General features: G+C 37.3%; 2 protein-coding genes across 3 annotated transcripts; both read right to left on the bottom strand.

Moving 5' to 3' along the window:
- Positions 1-852: 852 nt before the first annotated feature.
- On the bottom strand, positions 853-7,518 carry slc35b1 (solute carrier family 35 member B1). Its single transcript, XM_028042995.1, has 9 exons — positions 7,030-7,518; positions 6,063-6,154; positions 5,848-5,978; positions 5,723-5,753; positions 4,542-4,705; positions 4,336-4,462; positions 2,615-2,721; positions 1,424-1,577; positions 853-1,325 (listed from the first exon to the last, which is right to left on the bottom strand). The coding sequence occupies exons 1-9, from the start codon at positions 7,152-7,154 to the stop codon at positions 1,279-1,281; spliced, it is 978 nt and encodes a 325-aa protein (XP_027898796.1). The 5' UTR covers positions 7,155-7,518; the 3' UTR covers positions 853-1,278.
- A 717-nt stretch (positions 7,519-8,235) lies between these two features.
- fam117aa (family with sequence similarity 117 member Aa) lies at positions 8,236-22,106 on the bottom strand. Of its 2 annotated transcripts, XM_028043097.1 has the most exons (8): positions 21,983-22,106; positions 19,088-19,224; positions 14,043-14,138; positions 13,778-13,891; positions 11,729-11,845; positions 10,625-10,829; positions 10,364-10,538; positions 8,236-9,409 (listed from the first exon to the last, which is right to left on the bottom strand). In XM_028043097.1, the coding sequence occupies exons 1-8, from the start codon at positions 22,104-22,106 to the stop codon at positions 9,196-9,198; spliced, it is 1,182 nt and encodes a 393-aa protein (XP_027898898.1). In that variant the 3' UTR covers positions 8,236-9,195. The 2 variants fall into 2 exon arrangements, with proteins under 2 accessions (XP_027898898.1, XP_027898899.1); XM_028043098.1 differs by lacking the exons at positions 19,088-19,224; positions 21,983-22,106 and adding an exon at positions 15,624-15,997.
- Between the last annotated feature and the right edge of the window lie 956 nt (positions 22,107-23,062).

Here is a 23,062-nt window from a genome sequence, read left to right as displayed (position 1 = left end):
GTACCCAGGTCAAACCATCACACCTCCACTCCCACCAATAGTTAGCATGAGTTATTTGTGCTGGTATGTTGTGTTTGGGATTCTGTTTATTACATTCACACACTTTGGTTTCATCAGCCCAATTGACATGATTCCAGGAAAATATTAGTTTATGTATTTTTAGTAATATGTCTTAGAAAAACAGTGTCTTCAATCAGAGGCTTCTTCAAATTCGCTGTAATACAGACTGCTGCAGCAGGTCTTTGCTGTCATCACAAGCTACAATAACGCTGAAGAATTTTAATATGAGTTACAACATTTTAATATGTATTTTTAAATTTGACAAGTATTTTACACTTAAAATTAGACAAAACTAAGTTTTCAGTAAGAAATATCACATTGTTTTAATTAAATAATTCCTTAAAATCAATGGAAAAAGTAGTAATTATAAGTTAAATAATCTGCCAATGGAACAATACATTTTAATTTATAATATGGGAAAAAATGACAGATTATTTCACTTATAACTAGTACATTTTTCATCATTATTAAGGAATTATTTACTTAAATCAACCTCTTGTATCTTTCTGAAAAGTTACTTCTCAGTTAGTTTTGTACTTTTTCACAAAAACTAGACCAAAAATCCCAGTAAGATTTTGTGTTTTTGCAGTGTTTAAATAGGCTGAAGAAAACCTGCACATTTCAGGGCATTCATTAACACTCCATTAAAACAAATTAGTTGATTATGTCTTTCTTTTTTTACAGCGATAATTCGCTTTTCAACTGAATAATAAATACAGCTCAGCTTTATGAGACAGCAAAAACAAAATTAATGTTTATGTCGTAGAAATTTCACAGACAGAAAGAAATAAAGACAAGATCAATGCAATTTAATTCCCTTTTTATGGCAAGTTATTTCATATTGTATAAAATAAAATCACTTGAATAGTAACATTGGACAACATCAAGCTACAGACAACCGTTAAATTTTTTTTTCTTAATACTTTTCAAAGAACTACACACATATTCAAGCCTCCATCTGTAAAAATAAAAGAAAATTGAATGCTAGACGCGTAGTTTAGTTCAGCATATGTTTAGTAGCTGGTTTTGGTTTTTAATTTAAAATTGTAGCTCATAATTCAGTCTGGGCTTCATACATCATAAGATATGCGTCTTCAGTTTATGAAGAGCTGCAAACTGTAATCCTATATTTAAAACATAGGCACATGTAATGAGTTCTGTACAAGTTATCTTCTGGTTACAGTCCGTTTCCATTTTCTTTGCTGCTCTTCTGGTTCTTCAGTGTTTCTTGGGGGATTTTCCAAATTTAGCATCCAATCCAAGACCTAAAGCAAGAAAAGCAAAGATTAAAGCCTTAAATGGTGATTTTTTCCACCCCAAACAAATAAAACAACTAAAGCATTTAAGTAAGTTGGACTTTTACCAAGGAATACCAGGATGGTGCCGATCCACTGCATGTCAGTCATGACGTTTCCAAACAAAATAACGGAACCGAGGATGGTGAAGAACTTCCTGGTTGTGGTGACGATGGAGCAGGTCAGCGGCCCGAAGTAAACAACCGTCATGAAGATAAAAGTCTACAGAAAATGATAGTATTATCAAATCAGGGGTTTCCAAACTTTCCCAAGACATCGCCCCCAAATGGCCGGGGGACCTCTTTACAAACCCACAGCAAATGTGTAAAGAAGCATTTAATTTTAAATTTTTTCCTCACTTTAATAAACTATTCAGTAATTATACTTATTTAGCATAAGTGCTAACCCCATGCCTTCTGATTTTAACAGGCGATGATTTCTGTGGTAGAACATTTTTAGTTTGAGGACCAAAGCAACTTCATAAATTTGACTGAAAGATGAAAATAGAAAATAATTTTTTTCCTGAATTTCCAGAGTTGGGTAGTAATTATTTACACTTACTTGAGTAACTTTTTTTTAGAAATGTACTTTTAGGAGTATTTTTACTACTATTTACTTTGGTAATTTTATTAAGTATTTCTACTTTTACTTGAGTAAAATTTCTGGATTTCCGAATGAAAAAACAAACATGTTAAACCAAAATTCACCAATGACACAAACCTGCAGTTTTTATTAAAGTTTAATAAGTTTTTTTATTGATAGAAACTAATTTGGAATTTTTTTTATTTTGCCTGATTTTATTTTATTTATTTAATTTTGTTACTTGTATGAATTGCTGTCATTTTGGTTGTTAAAATACCAAAATTTCCACTTGACTTTTATATTTTGGTCCATCTGATAACATAATTTTTAAATTTTAAATGATTGGTAATTGGATCAGTTACTCAGTACTTCAGTTACTTTTTATCAAATACTTTTCTACTCTTGAGTCATTTCTTGGACTTTTTACTTTTAGGTGAGTAAAAATATGGTGAAGTAGAGGTACTTACACTTCAGTAATACTTTTGGGTCATCTACCCACATATGCCTATTTCAATCTTCAATAAATTAATTCAACATATTTTCTGTTAATGGCTTAAAAACAGATTTAAAAATACTGAATAAAATTTACGACTTTAAATTGTTTTAAACATGTTTCCCTCCATCTTTCCTCCAAGGCCGCCATGTTGAAGCTCAGCGTGTTGAAGCGTTAAACCCACCTGGCCCAAAGCGCTCGTCAGTCCAAACAGAAGAATGTTGTAGAAAATGCTGGGATATTGTTCTGCAAAACTCAGGAAGCGCCAAACTTCTCCGGTCCACAAAACGGCTGAGGGAAGAGATGGACATCAGCTAACAAACAGAACATTACATAACAAACACAATATTAATACAGAGCATCAGATTTCCCAGGTTGAATTGCATGTATTAAAAATAATATAAACAAATAAAAACAAAATGGTGTGACACATAAAAAAAACTAATCAATGTTGTTAATCAAAAAGAATGTTTATTTTTGACCAATTTTAGGAATTTTTCACATTTTCATCTAAAAATGTTCTCAGGTTAAACTTTCTGGCATCTTAAACTGAGTGAACAGCGCCCCCTGGTGGCTTCACAACACCACAACAAGGCGAAGTGTGATGAGTTTGGACAAGTGGATGAAATGTTGCATTTTTACAGCTGAACCAGAATAAATAAAAGTATAATTTGTAATAAACAGTGTTTCCCACTCATTTTATGCCCTCATTTCTAATCTACAAGCACAATCTTTCATTTGATCATCTACAGCAGCTCAGCAGTGTCCAAACTTTAAGTTGAAAGCACTTCTAAAAAATTCTTTTTAAACAAACTTTTGGTGCAATCTTTTTTTTACATTTAGATGCTCAATAATAAATTAAACAGTTTAGAAAACATTTGTGTATGTTAATGTAAATACAGAAAGGTCGTACAGTTCCTGAATCTTTGGGGTTGATTGTTTTCTTATACGAGAAGTACGACTTGTTTTTCAAAGATTGTGGTACTAGTTGCTCCAAAACTAAGATGAATGGCAAAACTTTGTTAATAAATGGGAATCTATTTTACTTTATCTGTAAAAAAGTTGAAAATGTCTTCATCTGCACCAAACACCAACACTTGCAGGCCAGATCAAATCCATTTGGGCCGCAGAAAATCCTTCAGACGACCGCAAATGGCCCGCGGACCGCGCTTTGGACACCCCTGTAGTAGCTCTTTGGTAATCAGTTTGTTGTCTTTCTGTTTGAACTGAATTATCTTCAAGATTTTTAATAACTGACTAGAAATAGACTGAACAGTTTTTAATAGGCTGCTAGTAAGAAGGGATACAACATATATTTCATTTTTTATGAAAAACATTTTTCATTTCATTCTTTTCATACTTTTCTTTAATATTATGGCAGATTATTTCACTTATAAAATGGAAAAATGTCATCTTACAAGTGAAATAATCTGTTTGTTAACAATATTAAGGAATTATTGACTTAAAAAAGCTCTTACATCTTGCTGAAACTCATTTCTAAGTTAGTTTTGTCTTATTTTAAGTGCACTAAGATATTTGCATTAAAATCTGAGCAAAAATATTAGGTACATTTTTGTGTTTTTGCAGTGCAACACTTAACAACAAAACATTATTCCATATTTTATGCATGAAATGAAGCCAGTTTGTGTTTTTTTGTTTATATAAATTTTCATTTTTAGCAGCAACAAAGAAAAGGAAAAGAAGGAATGAATATTGATGGTGAAATGTTCTAAAGTGACAGACGGAGTCACACCTTTACACATTAAATGAGTCGCTGCTTTTTGTTGAACCAGGTGATTCTGCTCATACGTGTGCTTCTCCCCGACAGCAGGAAAGATAATAAATCTGTGAAAAGCTCCTGGCTGAATATTTGTCTCGATGAGACGGAGAGCGCCACCGACTCACCCAGACCCAGAACGAGCGTGGACCACATGTTGATGTTCAGCATCATGTGGTTGGCGCCGGTCTGGAAGCGGGCCCTCATGTGATCCTGGGCGACGCCGGTGAGTCCATCCAACGTCAGAGACACCAGCTGGGACCGAAGCAGGCGTGATGAGCAGAACAGACATGAGAAATCAAATTCAGACGACGGGATCGCTGCGTTTACGCACCAGCAGGATCTCCCCGAAGCCGAAGATGTGGTCGTCTGCCGCGGCGGCGGCGGCTTTGTTGGGTTTGTAAAGAAACAAAGCAACGCCACCGACGATCAGCAGCACACACAGATACTTCGCCAGAGGATATTTCTTCCTCAGTATCGTTACGCCGAGGATCATAACTGCAACAAACACAAAGAATTTCATTTCCACATAAACGTGTCATTCATGAGAGCAAACCAAACGGACCAATGTGACGAGTGTCAAAAGATGAAGCTACAATGTCAGTGCTGCTAGAAATATACAAATGCTTTTTAATAATTTTTTTAAAACGATCTTTCTCCACATTGGAATAATTATACAACACTGGATTGAAATTACGTTTATATTGAAGAAGATTAGGGCGACTGGAAAAATAAAAATAAGATAATAGGGAATTTTTCAGAGTTCTGAGAATAAAGTCGAATTTATGAACAAAGAATCGGATTTATGAGAAAAAATAAAAGTCAAAACTTTGCATTTAAAAAAGTCAAAATTCTGTATTAAAAAAAGTCAAATTTCTTAGGTAAAAAAAAACGTTAATTCTTTCTACTTTTTTCCAGCGGCCCTAAACCTCTTCCATTCATCTATACAGAAACGTCTCACAAGAAAAAAATAAAAATAAAGACATTTCATCATCCTGCCATGACAAAATGTAAGATGACTATGTATTTAAGGTCAACCTACAATTTTTTTCAAACAAATTTTAGACATTTTAAGGCCTTAATTTTAAACACACAAATGTAAAACTTTTTAAGGGTGCAAGTCCATCATGTAAGGATTTATTAAACATTTAAACATCTTAAAAATATGCTACCAATCTTGATGAGGTTTATTTAGGTTTTAAAACATCACATTTAGAGGTTTACATGCTGCTTAATAAACCTCAAAGTATTTTAAAACTTTACATAATCACTAAATGCCAGATGATGCACTTCCTCTGCAGTGACCAACATGTACACAGCAGCACGATGCATAATTACTGAAGTGTTTGCAACCACAGTTTTTTTTATTTATTTTCTGACCACAAATGTTCAAGAATGTGTTACTGCAAACAGAAATCACTTCCCTAAATGCAACTAGGTGCTAATCTTAAAGCAGTAAGTTGAAAAGCACAAATTATCTGACTTTTATTACACATTTAATGCATTTCAAACTACCTGGTATGGGTTTGCAGGATTTCCCCAACACCTGAAACAATAAAAATTCCACTTTAGGACACAATAAAAACATATTTTATACTCAAATCAGTTCCGGACTCCAGTCAATTTGAATGGAGATTCACCTGTGTGGGATAGTTGACATATTGGAGGGCGGAGTTACTGGAAACCATTGCTCCCAGATAGGAGAGGGAACACAGGCCATAGAGCCAGCTCTTGGTGTGATCCACTTTGGAGCTTTCAAAACACTGGATCACTGTTTGAGAGAGAGAAAAATAAGATTAAATTACTGATTTCTTGTGTTTTAGTGTGAAACGTTGCAGTTCGTGCAGGTACTTACAGATCTTTGCAAAAGCACTGTTAATGATGCACTGGATAAAGACCAGTGTCCGTGCAAAAGTAAATCTCTCCCCGCCATAATTACCTCGAGTGCTGCAAGAGTCATACAGACCGCAGATTATTCCTCCATATTTCATTAAAAACACATTTTACCAGCTGCAGGTTTGAGATTGTAATTATGGTAATTAAAAAATAGTGACATTAGCTATATATAATATTAACATTTATTACAAACATTGATTATTTTGTGAAACCAGATATGATTTGAGGTCAGTTCTTGGAGAAAATGACTAGAAAAATTAATCCGTTACTTTAATCCCCGGTGCTTTTGTTGATTAATCCTTGTCTAAATACTTAAAAGTTTAAACTCCCATTTTGCATACACTACTAGAAAGCAAAAATTACATCTGTGGTCTAAAATCTGTCTGAACTTATAATAATTTCTGCCTGTAATGTGATTTAATTAATACCAATTTTCCAGCTCAAAGGTTGAATCAAACATTGAATTTGGTCAGGACACATAACCTGGTAGAGCCAAAAAAGGCATTCAGTTAAAAATATTTCATACCCAAGGAACATTTTCATAAATTTCACATGAAATGGTTTAAAAATCAGGGAATTTGATAAAGATAAATATTCCGGAAGTTGATTATACATACATACATACATACATACATAAATTTCACAGATTGTGCTACATTATATTTAAGTTGCGTAAAATAAGCTTTTAGATACATCCCTAATTACACAATCCAACAAATATGTATGCTATTTAAGTCAAAGCAGGCAAAGTTATGCAAAAATAAAATTCAACCAGTAAAAGAAAATGTTTTTCTTGGTTTGAAACGTCCTGAATTCAGTTTAAATCACAAAAAGCTCATGAATAACTGTCCCATTCTTTAGCTAAATTTACAACATTAGGCACAGTTAGTTAAACAATTATTTCAGATGAACTGTTAGTTACTTACATTGTCTCCTGCAGTATTCCGTAATAAAAATAACACACGAAGACTCCGAAGAAGCAAACGATGAAGCGTATCCGCAAATTGTCCCACAGCGAGACGGGCTTCCCTGCTCCCTTTCCCGCAGCCATGCTGTCCTCCACTAGCCCCGGCAGGTTCACCGACACCGCTCCGCTCCCCGCTCCCTTCGCGCCGGTGTCCCGCTCCACTATACCCGCTGGAAAGAACCCCCCGGAACTGCCGGTGTTGAATCTCTGTTTTATCCCGAGGATAAAAGTTTTACTGGGATTTCTGCCGCACAGTGGCTGGTAATTACCAAAGCATCAGTCTGTTTTCACAGACTGTCGAGTGCAGCAGATCGGCTAAATATCACGACATTTTTTTTGTTTACACATTAATTAATCCGAATATTTTCCCATTTACAATATTAAACCATCAATGCAGTCGCAGTTAGTGTTTTCATTGAGTAATAGCTTCTATTTAGATGATTAAAAAAATCCAAAAGGCCCCCGGAGCATTACAACTTTAGCCCGAGTTCTTACATTTTCAAGAAATAAATATTTATTGTAGTCAGACCTTGTAGATTTATTCAAGTATGACGAAATTGGCTACCTAAGCGTGAAAACAATTTCAAGGATTATTATTAATGATAACAGTAAGCGGCGATTAGGATTTCCATACAGGCAACAAATGAGGACAGCTAAGATTGAAAAGGAGGGCTTCTTGAACTGGTAGCGTACCTTTTTGTCGTGTGGTGATGTGGATTGATTTCATTGGTCCATGTAAGTATTAAAGCTCCACTGTGAGCCAATCACAATACAAACCGCAAATCCACGTTTCGAAAACAGTAGTACAATAATAATGATAGTTATCTAAATTTAAATAAGATAATTATATTATTTATTTATTTTAAAGGCATCTATACTTTCTACATTGCGAGACTCTTTGAGTATCACAAATACAGTTGATTTTTTGTGGTTTTATTTTATTTTATTCATTATTTTGTTGTTTAATGTTATTTATTGTGTTGTATGCGCAAGAATTTTTTTCTGCAATGTTCTTTGTTCGAAAAAAAGCTAGTTAAAAAAAAAAAACATTCAATAAGTACCGTAGTGGTTCATTTAATATTTAACACATTCCACACACAAACACTATACTGATATTTACCAACTTTAAAAAAAAAAAAAAAATCTAAAAACAATACACACAGCACAGTATTTTTGCTTTTTATTCAACACTGCATTTAATAATCCAAACCAATTTACATAGTCTAGAAAAGATAGAATAAAATTTGATTTCAGTTTTAATAGATGTGGACAAAAAGAAAACAAAAACCTGTGTTTTCCATGCTATTTACTGCTACACTTTGTAAAAGATGAACAACAACAACAACAAAAAAACAATATTGACCTTGTTTTAAAGGATCAGCAGTAGTTATGGTTTCCAGTTTTGGTTCTCCTACCACATCAATTGTTTTTGTTAATAAGGCTTAAGCCACCAACACCTTATTTTTGAGTAATTGAGAATGTAAAAATCCACTACAAATCAGCTGTATTATAGTTATGTAAATTTTTGGCAAGTAAATCAAAACTTCCAGTCCTACTAGTAAAATCGCAGACATAAATATATAACAGTCAATCCTTTAAAAAGTAAGAAAATAAATATAGTCTATCCTAGCATCTGTAGAAAAGAAGGGGATAAGTATTAAAATATATTTTTAATGAACACATTTAGCATATAAATTCACCACATCCCTGTTTTCAAGTTAATGCCTATAACAGCTGTTTACATGTGGTGTAAGTGCCTGGCTTTCTGAAAGTAAATCCACTTACTTGACATGAAAAAGAAAAAAATCCTGGGAAATTAAAGACATGAAACGAAAACCTGAAAATGACAATATAAAAACATGTATTCCTAACTTAAATCATCTCTGTCAAGTTGAAAAACAAACAAACAAAAAAAGATCCTTCAGGTAGAAATAGCAAACAAACAGACTGAACTTAAGGTCACATTATCCTGAAGAGTGGCAGCAACGAATGCTTACAGTCGCACAGAGTGTAATGGTAAAGATGCCCACAGTAATTGTCAGTCTGCATCAAAACATTAGCAAGTGTTCCAGGTTCTGGCAGTGCATTGTTGTGTAGTCCTGAGAGGCGGCGTTTAGGTTTCCACCTACTGCATGCCCAGGTGCCTGGTGGGGGAGGCTTGACCCGAGCAGCCAGTGACGGGCGACACGGACAGGCTGCGAAACAGGAGGTCCATGGAGGGCAGCAGGGGCTTCAGGAGGCTGACCGGGCAGAAAGCGGAGCCTCCATGGGGGGTAAAGTTGACTTTATTAGGGTCCGGGCAGGAGGGCTGGAGGAGCTGCTCATCTGGACAGGCAGACCTGGAAATAAAAAGATTCAAAGAGGAAATAGAATCAGTGCTAAAGTACATCAAGAATAATTTTAAACACTTCAAATTAAGTTATGAAAGTTTTTGGTTAAAGATGCAGAGTGTCACTTTGATAAAAAAAAAAAAAAAATTTTGACATATTTCTTGAAATTATCACTACGTGTGGCAGTATGGTATGATAATCTGATAATCTGTGAAGAAACCGTGCTAACTAGAAACAACCAATCAGAGCCAGGAGGCGGGTCTTAGCGCTGTCAATCACCTTCCTTGCTCTCTGGTGTGCTTCTGCTAGCATAGCATGTTGTGAATGATAAATCTAGCTAACACCGAAGATGGTACATAAACATTAAGTTGTTTCTCTGCCTTAAGCACATTTAGCAGCGAGTACATGAGGTTAACTGACAGCGCCAAGACCCTCCTCCTGGCTCTGACTGGTTGATTTTGTTTGGGAGCGGTGCATCTTTTCAGTCGCCCATAACTCAGGCAACAGGTGGAGGAGATCGATCTTTCCACAATTTAGAAGAGAATGTAAAGTTAAGAAGAAATTGTGATATTTAAAGGATAAAAATGACAATAATTTATATAACAAAAAAAAAAAAAAAATTAGACAAAAGGAAATTTTTCCAAATCATTTTTTTTCAATAAAATCTTATGAAACTTTAATAAAAACTGCAGGTGTGTCTTTGGTGAATATTAGGTTAAAACATGTTTGTTTTTCATTCAGTGGATAGAAAAATCAAGAAATTTTAATCAACAGTAGAGATACTTCATAATAAAATTACTCAAATAAAAGTAAAAAGTAAAGCATAGTAAAAATACTATAAAAAGTAATTTTTTTCAAGTTGAACTGAGTAAAAGTAACTAGTTACAACTCAACTCTGTTTACAACAGGCTTTTGTGAACCTTCAATATTGATATATTAGTTACTAGACCAACTAAAACTTACATTGCTTCCTCACAAACTCGAATTCGCTCGCAGCCTTCTGGCGGGATGCGCTGGAAGGCGTAGGTTTTGTTTGGACGGGGCGAAGATGAGCAGGGCTGCTGAAGAGGAGCTTCCAGTGCGAACGAAGGAAGCGACGCTGATGAAGAGGAGCACAATCCTTCACACTCCGCAGGCTCTGCACAGACCCACACACACCTCTAAACACAGGAACTGAAAGCTGATAATTCAGCGTTACGCTCTGAAAACAGTCCAGAGTCCAACCTGGGTCCAACATGGGGCACGGCGGCGGGGAGGGGGACAATCGTGATGCATCCAGGTGGCATGGGGAACCGGATGGGAGTGACGAGTCGAGCGGACAAGGAGACAGGGAAGGAGACGGGAGGGATGGGGACGGTTCGCTCTGAGAGCCGCTGCTGCATCTCTGAGCCGGGACAGGAGCTCTGTGGCCGTCTGGGATATCCAAGATCTGGAATATTCAGCTGAATTAACTTCAGTTACTATATTCGGTTATTATAGTTAACTTTGAATTAACTATAATAACCGTTTCACATTATTATAAGTCATATTCATAAGAGTAAAGCTGTCACTGTAACAAATCTTACTGGATAAACTGACAAAGAAGTTACTCCTATGAACAATAATATTGTTGCTTTGAGACTAGGCCTGGACAATAAATCAGTAATATATATCGCGATAGACACGCGATAAATATCAAAAGAAAATATGTCTGACAGAATATTCAATATACCGCACAGCATTCTGGGAGATTTAGGCAGAGGAAAGATATTAACTGCTCAGTTCTCACTGCTAGCTAAGAAATGTTGGTGGAATCAACTCACTCACTCGCCCTTTGGTTACCTAGCAACTCACTCACTCGCCCTTTGGTTACCTAGCAACTCACTCACTCGCCCTTTGGTTACCTAGCAACTCACTCACTCGCCCTTTGGTTACCTAGCAACTCACTCACTCGCCCTTTGGTTACCTAGCAACTCACTCACTCGCCCTTTGGTTACCTAGCAACTTACTCACTCGCCCTTTGGTTACCTAGCAACTCATTCACTCGCCCTTTGGTTATCTAGCAACTCACTCACTCGCCCTTTGGTTACCTAGCAACTTACTCACTCGCCCTTTGGTTACCTAGCAACTCATTCACTCGCCCTTTGGTTATCTAGCAACTCACTCACTCGCCCTTTGGTTACCTAGCAATGACCTGTTGAGTAACTTGCCCAGCAGCAGTTTACGATTTCTCTTTGTAACTGCTTGAATGTAAAAAACAATATTCACGGCACCAGTTTGGCAGCATTTTATAAAACTATTTAATATATTTAATACTTAAAACTCAAAAGCACAACTCAGTGGGCCGACCTCATGCTCATCGTCTGGTTTCTCAGACACAAACACTTCCTCCAGCTCCAAGCTGAGACCCTCAACGCTCCGTCTCAGCCGCGGTGCGAGCCTGTTCAGAGGCATCATGGGAACTGTCTGCAGAAAAACGGTTAAATGTGACCCGTTATATAACTTCTTTGGCCTGCTTTAGGGCGTCTTCTTACTTTAAATCTAAATAAACTGCTGCTGACCACGTATCCCAGCTCAACGTTTACACTCACAGTGAGAATGGCTGCAAACACTTGTCCCTTCCAGCAGCCATTGCACAGCGAATACAGCGATAAAACTAGCTCACCAAACATGCTGGAGTTCCATTTGTGCTGCTAGGTAACGGGTGGAACTCCGCCGGGGTTGCAAGGTTACAACGCAGTGCCCACATAATGTGACTTACCAATCAGAAGGCTTTTGAAATGGTTCATTTCCAGACGACAAAATAACATTCACTTATTACCACAAACCTGCTGGGTTTTTATTTTAAGCATTTGGATTGTTTTTAGAAGCAGTTGAGATCCAAAGAGAAGTGTGAAAACGTGAAAAATGGGAATTTTGTGTAATGAATTGCAGCAAATAAATTCCAAAACTAACATAGACAACATTCATGCCAATGCTGACTGACTGTAAGCTTCTAACCAGAACTATATTTATTTACAGTTAATTTTGGTCTTAACTACAAAGACCAGTTAAGACCTAGTCTTTGTAGTTAAGTAGATTAAGATCTAAGATAATTTTCATTAAGCCAAGAAGTTTGTTTCTGATAGATAATGACACCTGGATCTCTAAGAATATAATAAAACATTGATAAATTCCATCCATCCATCTTCTTCCGCTTATCCGAGGTCGGGTCGTGGGGGTAGCAGCTTCAGAAAGGAGGCCCAGACTTCCCTCTCCCCGGCCACTTCTTCCAGCTCCTCCGGGGGAATCCCAAGGCGTTTCCCAGGCCAGCCGAGAGACATCGTCCCTCCAGCGTGTCCTGGGTCTTCCCCGGGGCCTCCTCCCGGTGGGACGTGCCCGGAACACCTCACCAGGGAGGCTTCCAGGAGGCATCCTGACCAGATGCCCAAGCCACCTCAACTGGCTCCTCTCGATGTGAAGGAGCAGCGGCTCTACTCTGAGTCCCTCCCGGATGACTGAGCTTCTCACCCTACTGTATCTCTAAGGGAGAGCCCAGCCACCCTACGGAGAAAACCCATTTCGGCCGCTTGTATCCGCGATCTCGTTCTTTCGGTCATGACCCAAAGCTCATGACCAGAGATGAGGGTGGGAACGTAGATCAAAAGGTAAATCGAGAGGGGGCGTGCTGTGGTGGCGCAGGGGGTTAGCACGCCCCACGTTTGGAGGCCTTAGTCCTCGACGCGGACGTCGCGGGTTCGACTCCCGGTCCCGACGACCGTTGCCGCATGTCTTCCCCCCTCTCCTCACCCTCCTTCCTGTCTGCCTACTGTGGAAAAAAATACGAGCCACTAGCGCCGCAAAAACTCTTCGGAGAAAAAAATATTTAAAAAAAAAAAGGTAAATCGAGAGCTTCATTGATAAATTATTTTTATTATTATTAATTGATCAATTATTTTTTAAAGTCTTTGTGTAAAGTCAAAGTTTTTTGTCATTAAGTTCATGTTTTTTGTGTGTGGAAAGTTACCAGTCTGAAAAACCTCTGGAATGTAACATCGCAATTCAGAAGCCCAGTCCGTTACCTAGCAACCCAAGTGGAGCTCCAGCATGTTTGGTCAGCTGGTTTTACCGCTGTATTTTGTTTGTTGTTGACTTAATATCTGGAAACCACTTACTGCATTCTTGTTGGTTGTGCAGGAGGCTCCACGTTTGCTTTACAAAGATGTATTGTTCTATAATTGGGCATCTGTTTGAAGTCATTTTCACATGCAAATAACTACAAATCATAAATGATGAATTGGAGGCGTGGCCAGCTGCAGGTTATTTGGATTTAAGGTGATAGAAGGCTCTAAAACAGCTCATTCTGAATAAATTTGTGCATAAACATAAACAAACATACATTTCATAATAATAAAGTACCTGAGTGACGCCTGCCGCCTGTCCTGCCGGCAGCGTGCCGTGGGGGAGCTCATATCCTGCAGAGGGAGGAGCGTTCCTGGAGCGTTTTTGTAGATGGTGCCTCACTTTGGCCACCTGAGGGCAGAAAGGAGATAAAACTGATTTAGGTTCCAGTTTGACTGACTCTGAAATGGAAGGGTTACAGACTTTCCCCCGGGTCCTGTTAATATTTCAAGCTAAAGACGTGAAAAAGCGCTGTTTTAAACTTTTTTAGTGAAGTACTTGCCTCCTTCAGGTGTTCTGCACTTCCCCAAGACGCTGAGCGCTTGTGCCCACCCGCGCTCCTCCTTCCCCGGGTCTCCTCTGTCCAGCAACACGGAGTCTTTAAAAACACACACAGTCAGATGAACAAGGAGTCCAGTGTCTCATCTCTCACACTCTTGAGGGGGGGATAACGCAGATCAAAGCAGAGGTCAGCAGGTTTGACCTTTGAGAGGGACTCTACGTTTTCTGCTGAGCCAGCAAACGGCCACCAGCTCTACAGCTTTGAGAGACGCCGAGGCCCACACCTGCCTCACACACCTGTCCCACAACAGCTGTACAGAGGAAGGTGACAAGGAACCACTGTGAGCTGCAAAAACAGCCCCGCTTTCGCAAACACGCACTGAAAAAACACAAAACCTTACCGAGTGTTTTCGGTAAGACAAAAGCAACTTACAAGTAACTTTTTAGGAAGCTGCAAGAGCTTGTTTTAAGTCAAGAAGTCCTTAATATTGAAGAAAAATATTAAGTTCCACTGACGTTGTTACCTAGCAACCAGAGCCAAGCCCAGCCCGTTACCTAGCAACCCAGGGCAGAACATTTCACTTATATCAAGGGAAAAATTCTTTGTTATATAGTGAAATAATCTACCAATGGAACTACTACTTTTTAAAAATAATATTAAGGACTTACTGACTTAAAATAAGCATCTTAATCTTCATTAATAGTTACTTTTAATGTAGTTTTGTCTTAATTCAAGTGTACTGAGATATTTGCACTACAAACTAAGAAAATGCTTGGTAAGATTTTGTGTTTTTCCAATGAAATTGACAAAAAGCCACTGTGAGCTGCAAAAACACAAAATCAAACATTTTTGTTGAGTTTCTAGTGCAAATATCTGAGTACACTTGAAATAAGACAAAACTAACTTACTACTAATTTTTCAGTAAGAAATATGACATAAATTTAAGTCAATAGTTACCTAATATGATAAAAATTTACCAGTTCCACTTGCTAATTTCTTCACTTATAACCACCATTTTTCCCATGTTATAAGTGAAATAATCTGACAATGGAATTGGTGCTTTTTCCACAAATATTGAGGAATTATTGACTTAAAACAAGCCTCTACATCTTTCTGACAAGTTGTTTGTAAGTTAGTTTTGTCTTACTTCAACTGTCCGAACATATTTGCACAAGAAACTCTTGGGGGTTTTTTGCAGTGAATGTGATAAGGAACCACTGTTAGCTGCAAAAACACAAAATCTTAGTTTCTACTACAAACGTTTTTGTACACTTCAAATAGAAGAAGTTCCACTGGCAGATTATTTCACTCATAATATGGGGAAAATCTGCTAGAACTAGTAATTTTTAAAATCAATATTATATAATAATTTACTCAAGACAAGTGCACTGAGATATTTTGAGCAGAAACTAGACCAAAGATACTTGGTAAGACACACAGATGTGAAACTCCCCCATCCAAACCTCACAATCAAACACAAACTCGTCGCCTCGTTGGACTCAAACTCACACGCTAACCTTATTCCCCCCCAAAAACAAGAAAACATTAAAGTTTCACTTCTTTTTTTGTCACCCTCCATACCGATTTCTTCAGATTCACTTTTGATCGCCTGCCAGCTGCAGCCTGGTCGATCCCTCTGAGCTGCTGGTTCTGGACGTTCATCCCGACCGGATTCTGGGTTGGACCGGCTACGCTAAAGCTTTGGCTTCCCAAACAGCCCGGCCCATTCTGTGGGCTCCATTATATTCATCAGCTAACTTCCTTTGCCTCAGAAATATAACCTCATCTCAAAGTATCATCTTCAAAACGCTACAGAAAAGTTTCCTCCTGCAGGAAAAAACGTATCTCATGTCCAGCAGGCTAAATGGGTCAGAATACAGCATGCGTGAGTCATTCAGTGACACTGGAATAAAGTTACAGCTTCCAAACCGCCCCCCGTCCTCCATGTAATCATCCAGATCTTACATCCAACCCTTCCCATAACATGAGCAGGGCATCATGGGACACCAACCTATAAAAAGACCTAAAACGTAGACGAGAATGTGGCCTGCATGGCTAATGTTTCCATCTAAACGGAGCAGAGCAGCGACTTACATCTGTAGTTCTGTGATCAAAATTATTTTTATTAGGTTCTCAAATTATTTAAATCTAAATAAAGAGGAATTTATGACTACAAGGCCTTAAAATAGGCAGCAAATAACCAGCTTTCCAACTTCAGGTTTGATAGAGCACTTCCAAAAAACGCTACCAAGGATTTTTGGTCCAATTTTGTGCAAATATATTAGTACACCTGAAATAAGACAAAACTAACTTATGAGTAACTTTTTAGCAAAATATCGGAGCTTGTTCCTTAATATTTGTGGGAAAAGTTCTAGTAGTATTGTCAGATTATTTCACTTATAAGATGGGAAAAATGTCTTGTTATAAGGCAAGTAATTAGAAGTGTACCGATTTATTTTGATTGTGTGCCGATTTCCTTAATTTTGGGAGATCGGCCAATTATTACATATGAAGCCAATCTTATCCACCGTTTTTACCTAGCTTGGCAAATGTGTAATGTGTCCTCTTTTACTCTCCCGTGAGAAAGGTTTGACGGACAGATTGGCCCAAAAATACTTAGTAGGATTTTGTGTTTTTACAGTGTTGTGGATCAATTTGATGAAAAACTGCCAAACTTTTACATCAATATTAAGAAAGTATTGGCTTAAAACAAGCTCATATTTCTTTATGGGGGGTTACTTGTTAGTTAGTTTTGTCTTATTTCAAGTTTAATCAGTTATTTGAACTAAATTAGACCAAAAAAAGTTTTTATGTTTTTGCAGTGAAGGTGACAAGAAAACAATGTGAGCAGCAAAAACACAAAATCTTACCAAGTATTTTCTTTTTCTCATTTAAACATCTTAAAATATTCTTGAAATAAAACAAAACTAACTTAGAAGTAACTTTTCAGCAAGATATATGAGCCAATAATTCCTTAATCTTGATGAAAAGGTTCTAGTTCTATTGGTAGATTATTTCATTTATAACAATTAATTTTTTTCCATAATATAAGGGAAATAATCTGCCTATGAAACTAGAACATTTCCATCAATACTAAGTAATTATCTACTTAAAACAAGGTTCTATTTCTTGCTGAAAAGTTACTTCTAATTTAGTTTGATCTTATTTTAAGTCTACTAAGATATTTACACAATCAGAATGAAATTAAACCAGATAAAAATCTTGATATTTGCAATAACAAATGGCTATTTTATCAAATCAAAGCAGTAAGATGCTATATTTAGCTAAGATTATAGTTTTGATGACTAACTTTTCGGTTGAAATTCCATCCACATGTCAAAATCTGAACTAGTTTAGTCTGCCTTCAGCGTGTGTGTATGTGTGTGTGTGTGTGTGTGTGTGTGTGTGTGTGTGTGTGTGTGAATGAACGAATGGGAAACACATGTAAAGAGTTTTGCATAGTCCGTCTAAGGTTACAATGACCTAAATAGACTGCAGGGCTTTCAACATTCATAAATAAAGTATCTCTAAATAGGTTTTTAAAAAATGTGTTTATTTTGCATTTTTACAATTTCACTAATAATTAGCCAAATATTTGCAGAAATATTCAGAAATTCCAACTCTTTTTTAATGTTTCAACACATATCAGAGCATTTTAGTGATATTTCTGGTTAGTTTAGTGTAATCACAGGGCTGTAATGCCATCTGACGTAAAGCAGCGGAGCTTCAGGGGGGATGGGGCGAGGTCAGGAGGGGTCGTTCCCTCACAATGCAGGCAAAGCGGGTTCATGCGGGCCTTAAACTGTGTCAGCAGCCAGGATGAAGATGATGCTAAGTCTTTGTGCACCAGATACAGTGGAGGGGCGGCGGAGGGGAAGCAGCAGTTTGAGGAAGAACAAAAACGAATATTTCCAGTTGGCTGCTTTTCAACTGCTGCATCAAACTGGAAGCCCAGACACCTGCAGATCTCTGGGTTTTACCAACACAGCCTGGAGCTGAGGCATTCTGGGGGATGAGCCCGTCTGCAGCAGGTTTCATCTGATCAAACATGTTCAGCCCTGGGCAGTAAACCAGCAATATGGACAAAAAAATTACCTTTGTCTCACCAAATCAGATTTTAAATGATTTATTTACTTTGTTTTTGGTTGCTTTCTCATCTACGGCAGAGTATTAGGGCCACTATAAGAAATTTAAAAAAATAAAATTATGAGAATAAAGTCTGAATGTTATGAGAATACAGTATGTATTCACTTTATTTTTGCAATATTACTGGCTTTATTCTAATAACATTACTGACTTTATTCTAGTAATATTATGACATTATTCTTGTATTTATATGACTTTATTCTCATAATTTTAGTTTTAAATTTATTATTTTTATGGTCCTATTACTGTGTCTTTCTATTCTAAAAACAGAATTACAGAAAATATTTTCAAAAAGTGGCTTTTATTTCTATCATATTTTCTGTACGTCTCACTACAACGTTTGAGAAATTTTATGAGGAATTTTGTTTAATTATGATAAAATAGTCATAATATTAAAGAAAAAAAGACACAATTTTACCAAAAAAGTATTAAAATTCTGAGAAAAAAGCTTTTAGAGTTATCAAGATGAGTTCATGTGATTCTTTCTTCAAAATAGGCTCTGTTGTTTGCACAATCACTTTAAAATCCAGCTACTGATAATAATTTGACACTAATTGGTCACAAGGAGTTCTCATAAACTTATTGGTAATATTACAACTTTATTCCTTCAATATTATTACTTCAATCAAATAAAAAAAATCCTAGCTTGGTCCTAATATTGCATTGAGGAGTTGACCTGAAGTCCAAATAAACAGAAACCGTAAAACATGCTTGTCAAACAAGATGGCCGCCAACACTCTGAACTATGGAAACCCAGAGGAGCATTAGCGGAAAAAAATGCCAGTTTTTCCAAAGATTAAATCTTAAAATACCCTAAATTTCAATTTGCCCTAATCCCTAAGCACTTATGCTAAAACTTAGTTGCTAATCTGAGGGCTTCAGGATAAAATGACGTTTACCTGAGTGGCTTTGTCGTTGACGCAGGCAGCCTCTGCCTCTCTGGGCCACTGGCCCTGCAGATACGGTCCGACGATCGTATCCAGAGAAAGAGTTCGGCGGATCGTGGGCCTCGGCGGGCGAGCGGCGGTTTTATCAACTTTAGAAACAGAAAAAAACATAAACAATAAATGAGTAATGAAGTATAAGTTGGTGACAGATGAACACGAAATGGTGCATGATTGTGAAAAGAAGACTTTCATCTGTATTCAGTCCGTTTTACTTTGAAATGAAAAAATAAAAATACTTGTTATTGTTATTTGTTAGAAGCGTCCATGTTTAATTGTATTTTAAAGGCTTCTTTTAACAAGTTAGGATAAGTTTATGGTCTATGCAAAATATATTCATTACATTTTTTGTAAATCCTTCTTAAATGATGAAATTTTAGTTCATTCATTTCTATCTATTTTGAAAGTTAGCTGTTTTAGGATGTCTTGTCACTTTACATCCAAATTATCTGCTGCTGGCCACGCCCCCAAACTCAATATTTACACTCGCACATGAAAATGACTACAAACAGAAACGTAATGTAAGCATGTTTCAAAGATGTGCAGCCGTACATCTTTGAAAAGCAGAAGTGGTGCCTCCTACACAACCAACAAGAATGTAGCAAGTGGTAAGTCAACAACAAAATACTTGTCTTTTCCAGCAGCCATTGTACAGCACATACAGCGGTAAAACAAAAATCCAAAAACCCAAAAAGTTGCTACCACTGGTTTTACTGTCAATTGTCGACATAACGTGCTAAATCTTAAATGAATGAGTGATATATAAAAGAAAAAGGGACGGAGTGATTTGCGACTAATTATCAACTCTGCAACAACTAGATGACAAGGTCAGGAAAAGGTTTAAATTTTTAAAAAATTGCCAGGGAGAGGAAAGTAGGTCAGGTACGTTAGCTTGACTTTGACAATCTTAACATGTAGATGTGCTGCAGAATTTGGTTCAATAAAAAAAAAAGGCGACCCACACACCAACCGTCTGGCAAATCATCAGCAGAGCAGGTTGTTAAATTAGGTTGAATGTACCACTACTATGTCCAGATGATGGCTTATCACAAAATAAATAAACATCAAGCATGAAAACATTAAACTCTAACGGACTAAATGTTCTGCTCTTTGTGCGGGAAATGATTGAGTGTTCTTTGGTGATGAAAAAGTGAAAATATATTATATTGAAAGTATAAACTCATAATACTACAAGAATAAAACTACAATATTGCAAGGTTAAGGTTGCAATAATATGAGAATAAAGTTGTGATATTACCAGAGCTCCGACATGAAAAAGCAGTTTTACAGCTGCGACAAACCGAGGAACATTGAGCATTTTATGAAGTTATACTTTGGTATCAGTTTCACAAATAAGGAAGTACTTAATCTGCTAATATCAGTATCAGATTATTATCAGTAACAGACCTGCTACTGATAATATGACACTGATGTGTTTACTACGACTTTATTCTGGTAGTTTTATGACTCTCACTACAAGCTGATAGTTTATTTCCCACCAACCTGTAAGCAAATCCACATTATGCTGTCTTTTACTGGGGAGACAGAAAGTATAAATAACATGCAGATGTGAGTTTCATGGACCTAGTTAAAGTAACAAGCACTGTGAGGGAAACAAAGAGGCCCTTAAAAGTGCTGCTGCTGCTGCTGCTGTGTTAGCGTTGAAAACTCCAGCAGGTCACAGTGCAAAGGGGCATCCGAGTGTCCAAATAACATCATGAGAGGAAAGTTATGTTTCAGGGTCAGTAACCTCCTTTGTTGACATAGCTTTCTCAGAATGTCCTGAAAGTCTAATTTTAGGCCAACAAGCCAATTGAAACTGAAGCTCCTTCTGTTAGGATTATGACAAGAATGGGACATTTTTTCCCTTTAGAGCTACAAGCCTTTCTGCAAAAATACAAACTTTTACCAAGTAATTCTGGACCATGTTTTAATGCAAATATCTTTGCACACTAGAAATAAGACAAAGCTAACTTAGAAAAACTCTTCAGCAAAGTATAGAAGCTTGTTTTTAGTCAATAATTTGTTAATATTGATTAAAAGAAATTTCTTAATTCGCCAATGGAGCTCGTACTTTTTCATCAATATTAAGGAATTATTTACTTAAAACCAGTTGCTACATCTTCCTGTAAAGTTACTCATAAGTTAGTTTTGTCTTATTTCAAGTGTACTAAGACATTTGCACTTAACTATACCAAAGTTTCATGGTGAGATTTTGTGTTTTTGCAGTGCAGATAAAGCTTGCAACTACCAATTATTTCAGTAATTGATTATTTGATTGTTTACGCTGATGATTCATAAATTATTTAGATTTAAAACAAAAAACTAATTTGTAAACACTGATATTTATCAACTTATTTTGTCGTGAAAAATTAGTTTTCTCTAATATGCATTTTCATATTTTTCTTGACGGGACGTTTTCATTTTAATTTCGATGTCTTTACTAAGTTAGTTGACAATTATTTCAATAATCAATTAATTTCAGCCCCACTTGTCTAATATAGAACATAACAGGGTCACCTTTCCTAATTGCTTTAATGTTTTAAAGTCATTGTTAATTTAAGATAATATCTTCTTTCTATGCACACGTGCTTGATGACATCACAAATGATCGGCGTTTCTTCGAGTACATCGATTCTTGTCTTTTGTTTAACTACTAACTCAACTCTGCTTGTTGTCATTTATTGCTTTAGTTACGTGAAACGTAAACATATTTCCTAATCACGCAACATATGAAGGTTCCGTTTTGCAATTTCGAAGCAAACATGTAACATTTATAAAGCAACTGAAAACTAGCTGTAGTGTCTCTGCGGTGCGTGGAAGTGACCGCCGCCTGCTGCGTGTATTTACCCGCTTTGGGCTCTCTGCACAGGGGAGCGGAGCCTCTCTGGAGCTGGAACGGGACGGTGGCTCGGAGGGGCTGCAGGCTGGGGTTGCTGCATCCCCGGGGCGCTCCTCCGCTCCGACCCGACATGCCCACCTTGCCCTCCTCCCGCCCCCTACGCACCCACTCCGCTTATGAAAACACACACTTTTACTGACTGTAAAGTTCCCGTAGCTCCGTTTTTCAATCAGTCCCTCCGAGTCGCTGGACGCACAAACTGCAGGAGTTTCTGCTGTGTACTTTAAACAGAAATATAATCCGAGTGAAATCCGCTGTCTAATCCCGTGTGAATTATCTCATGAGTGATGCGATCGCCTCACATTTCGTGGTTCCCTTCTCTGCAGAATGACAACCTGTGCGACTAACTCGTGTGGCACTTTATTTCTAATTCAAGCGGATCTGGTTGGTAGCTGCAGAATATTTCTGAATGCCTATTGGGCGTCACATCCATCTGTCTTCTTGAAGGAGAGCAAAACTCCTCCACCCCCTATAACCCCCAAGAAGAAGAAGAAGAAGAAGAAGAAGAAAAAAAAAATCCCACCCACTTTGTTAAGATTTCTGTTCTGCTTTGCAGGGCATAGGGCCATCCATCCCCTCCTCCATTTAAACCCAGACCCTGTAAGCCTTCGCAGTGGCCTCACATTGTCCTTACTTATATTTTACACACCATAATACTTTTAAACAAAAAAAATCTTGAGATATTGCACATTTTTATACATCTATACATAACTTCTAGCAGACAGTCTGGATTTTCTCCCATTTACTTTGATTCCCTGCAGTAAAATTAATGATTTAATTTATTTTTTTAAGTTTCGTCAGCTCTAGTTGTATTTATTTAGCACTTACCATACCAGAAAGTGGGCTATGAGAAAGGGGGAAGACATGCGGCAACTGCCCGATCGAGGACTGAACCGGTAGAATTTCTACCCAGCCAATCAGCGAACAGAAGTAGAAGTTGCAAATTCCAAAACAGCGAATCCCCGCGCTGTTTTGGAGTCAACGTGTCGGAGGACGTGGACGAAGCCTTTCAGTCCGTGTTAGCCGCT

This window comes from Xiphophorus couchianus, chromosome 16 (genome assembly GCF_001444195.1).
Source record: "Xiphophorus couchianus chromosome 16, X_couchianus-1.0, whole genome shotgun sequence".
Classification (NCBI taxonomy): Eukaryota; Metazoa; Chordata; class Actinopteri; order Cyprinodontiformes; family Poeciliidae; genus Xiphophorus; species Xiphophorus couchianus.
This window is presented reverse-complemented; position numbering and strand designations above follow the sequence as displayed.

Coding starts and splice junctions, on each gene's coding strand:
- slc35b1 (XM_028042995.1), bottom strand. CDS start 7,154: ATGGCTGCGGGAAAGGGAGCAGGGAAGCCCGTCTCGCTGTGGGACAAT. Junction 5,979..6,062: donor CAGTGCTTTTGCAAAGATCT/GTAAGTACCTGC, acceptor TCTCTCAAACAG/TGATCCAGTGTTTTGAAAGC. Junction 4,706..5,722: donor ATCCTGCAAACCCATACCAG/GTAGTTTGAAAT, acceptor TGTTTGTTGCAG/TTATGATCCTCGGCGTAACG.
- fam117aa (XM_028043097.1), bottom strand. CDS start 22,106: ATGTCGGGTCGGAGCGGAGGAGCGCCCCGGGGATGCAGCAACCCCAGC. Junction 11,846..13,777: donor AGGCGGCAGGCGTCACTCAG/GTACTTTATTAT, acceptor GTTTTTCTGCAG/ACAGTTCCCATGATGCCTCT. Junction 10,539..10,624: donor GTGCCCCATGTTGGACCCAG/GTTGGACTCTGG, acceptor GGGTCTGTGCAG/AGCCTGCGGAGTGTGAAGGA.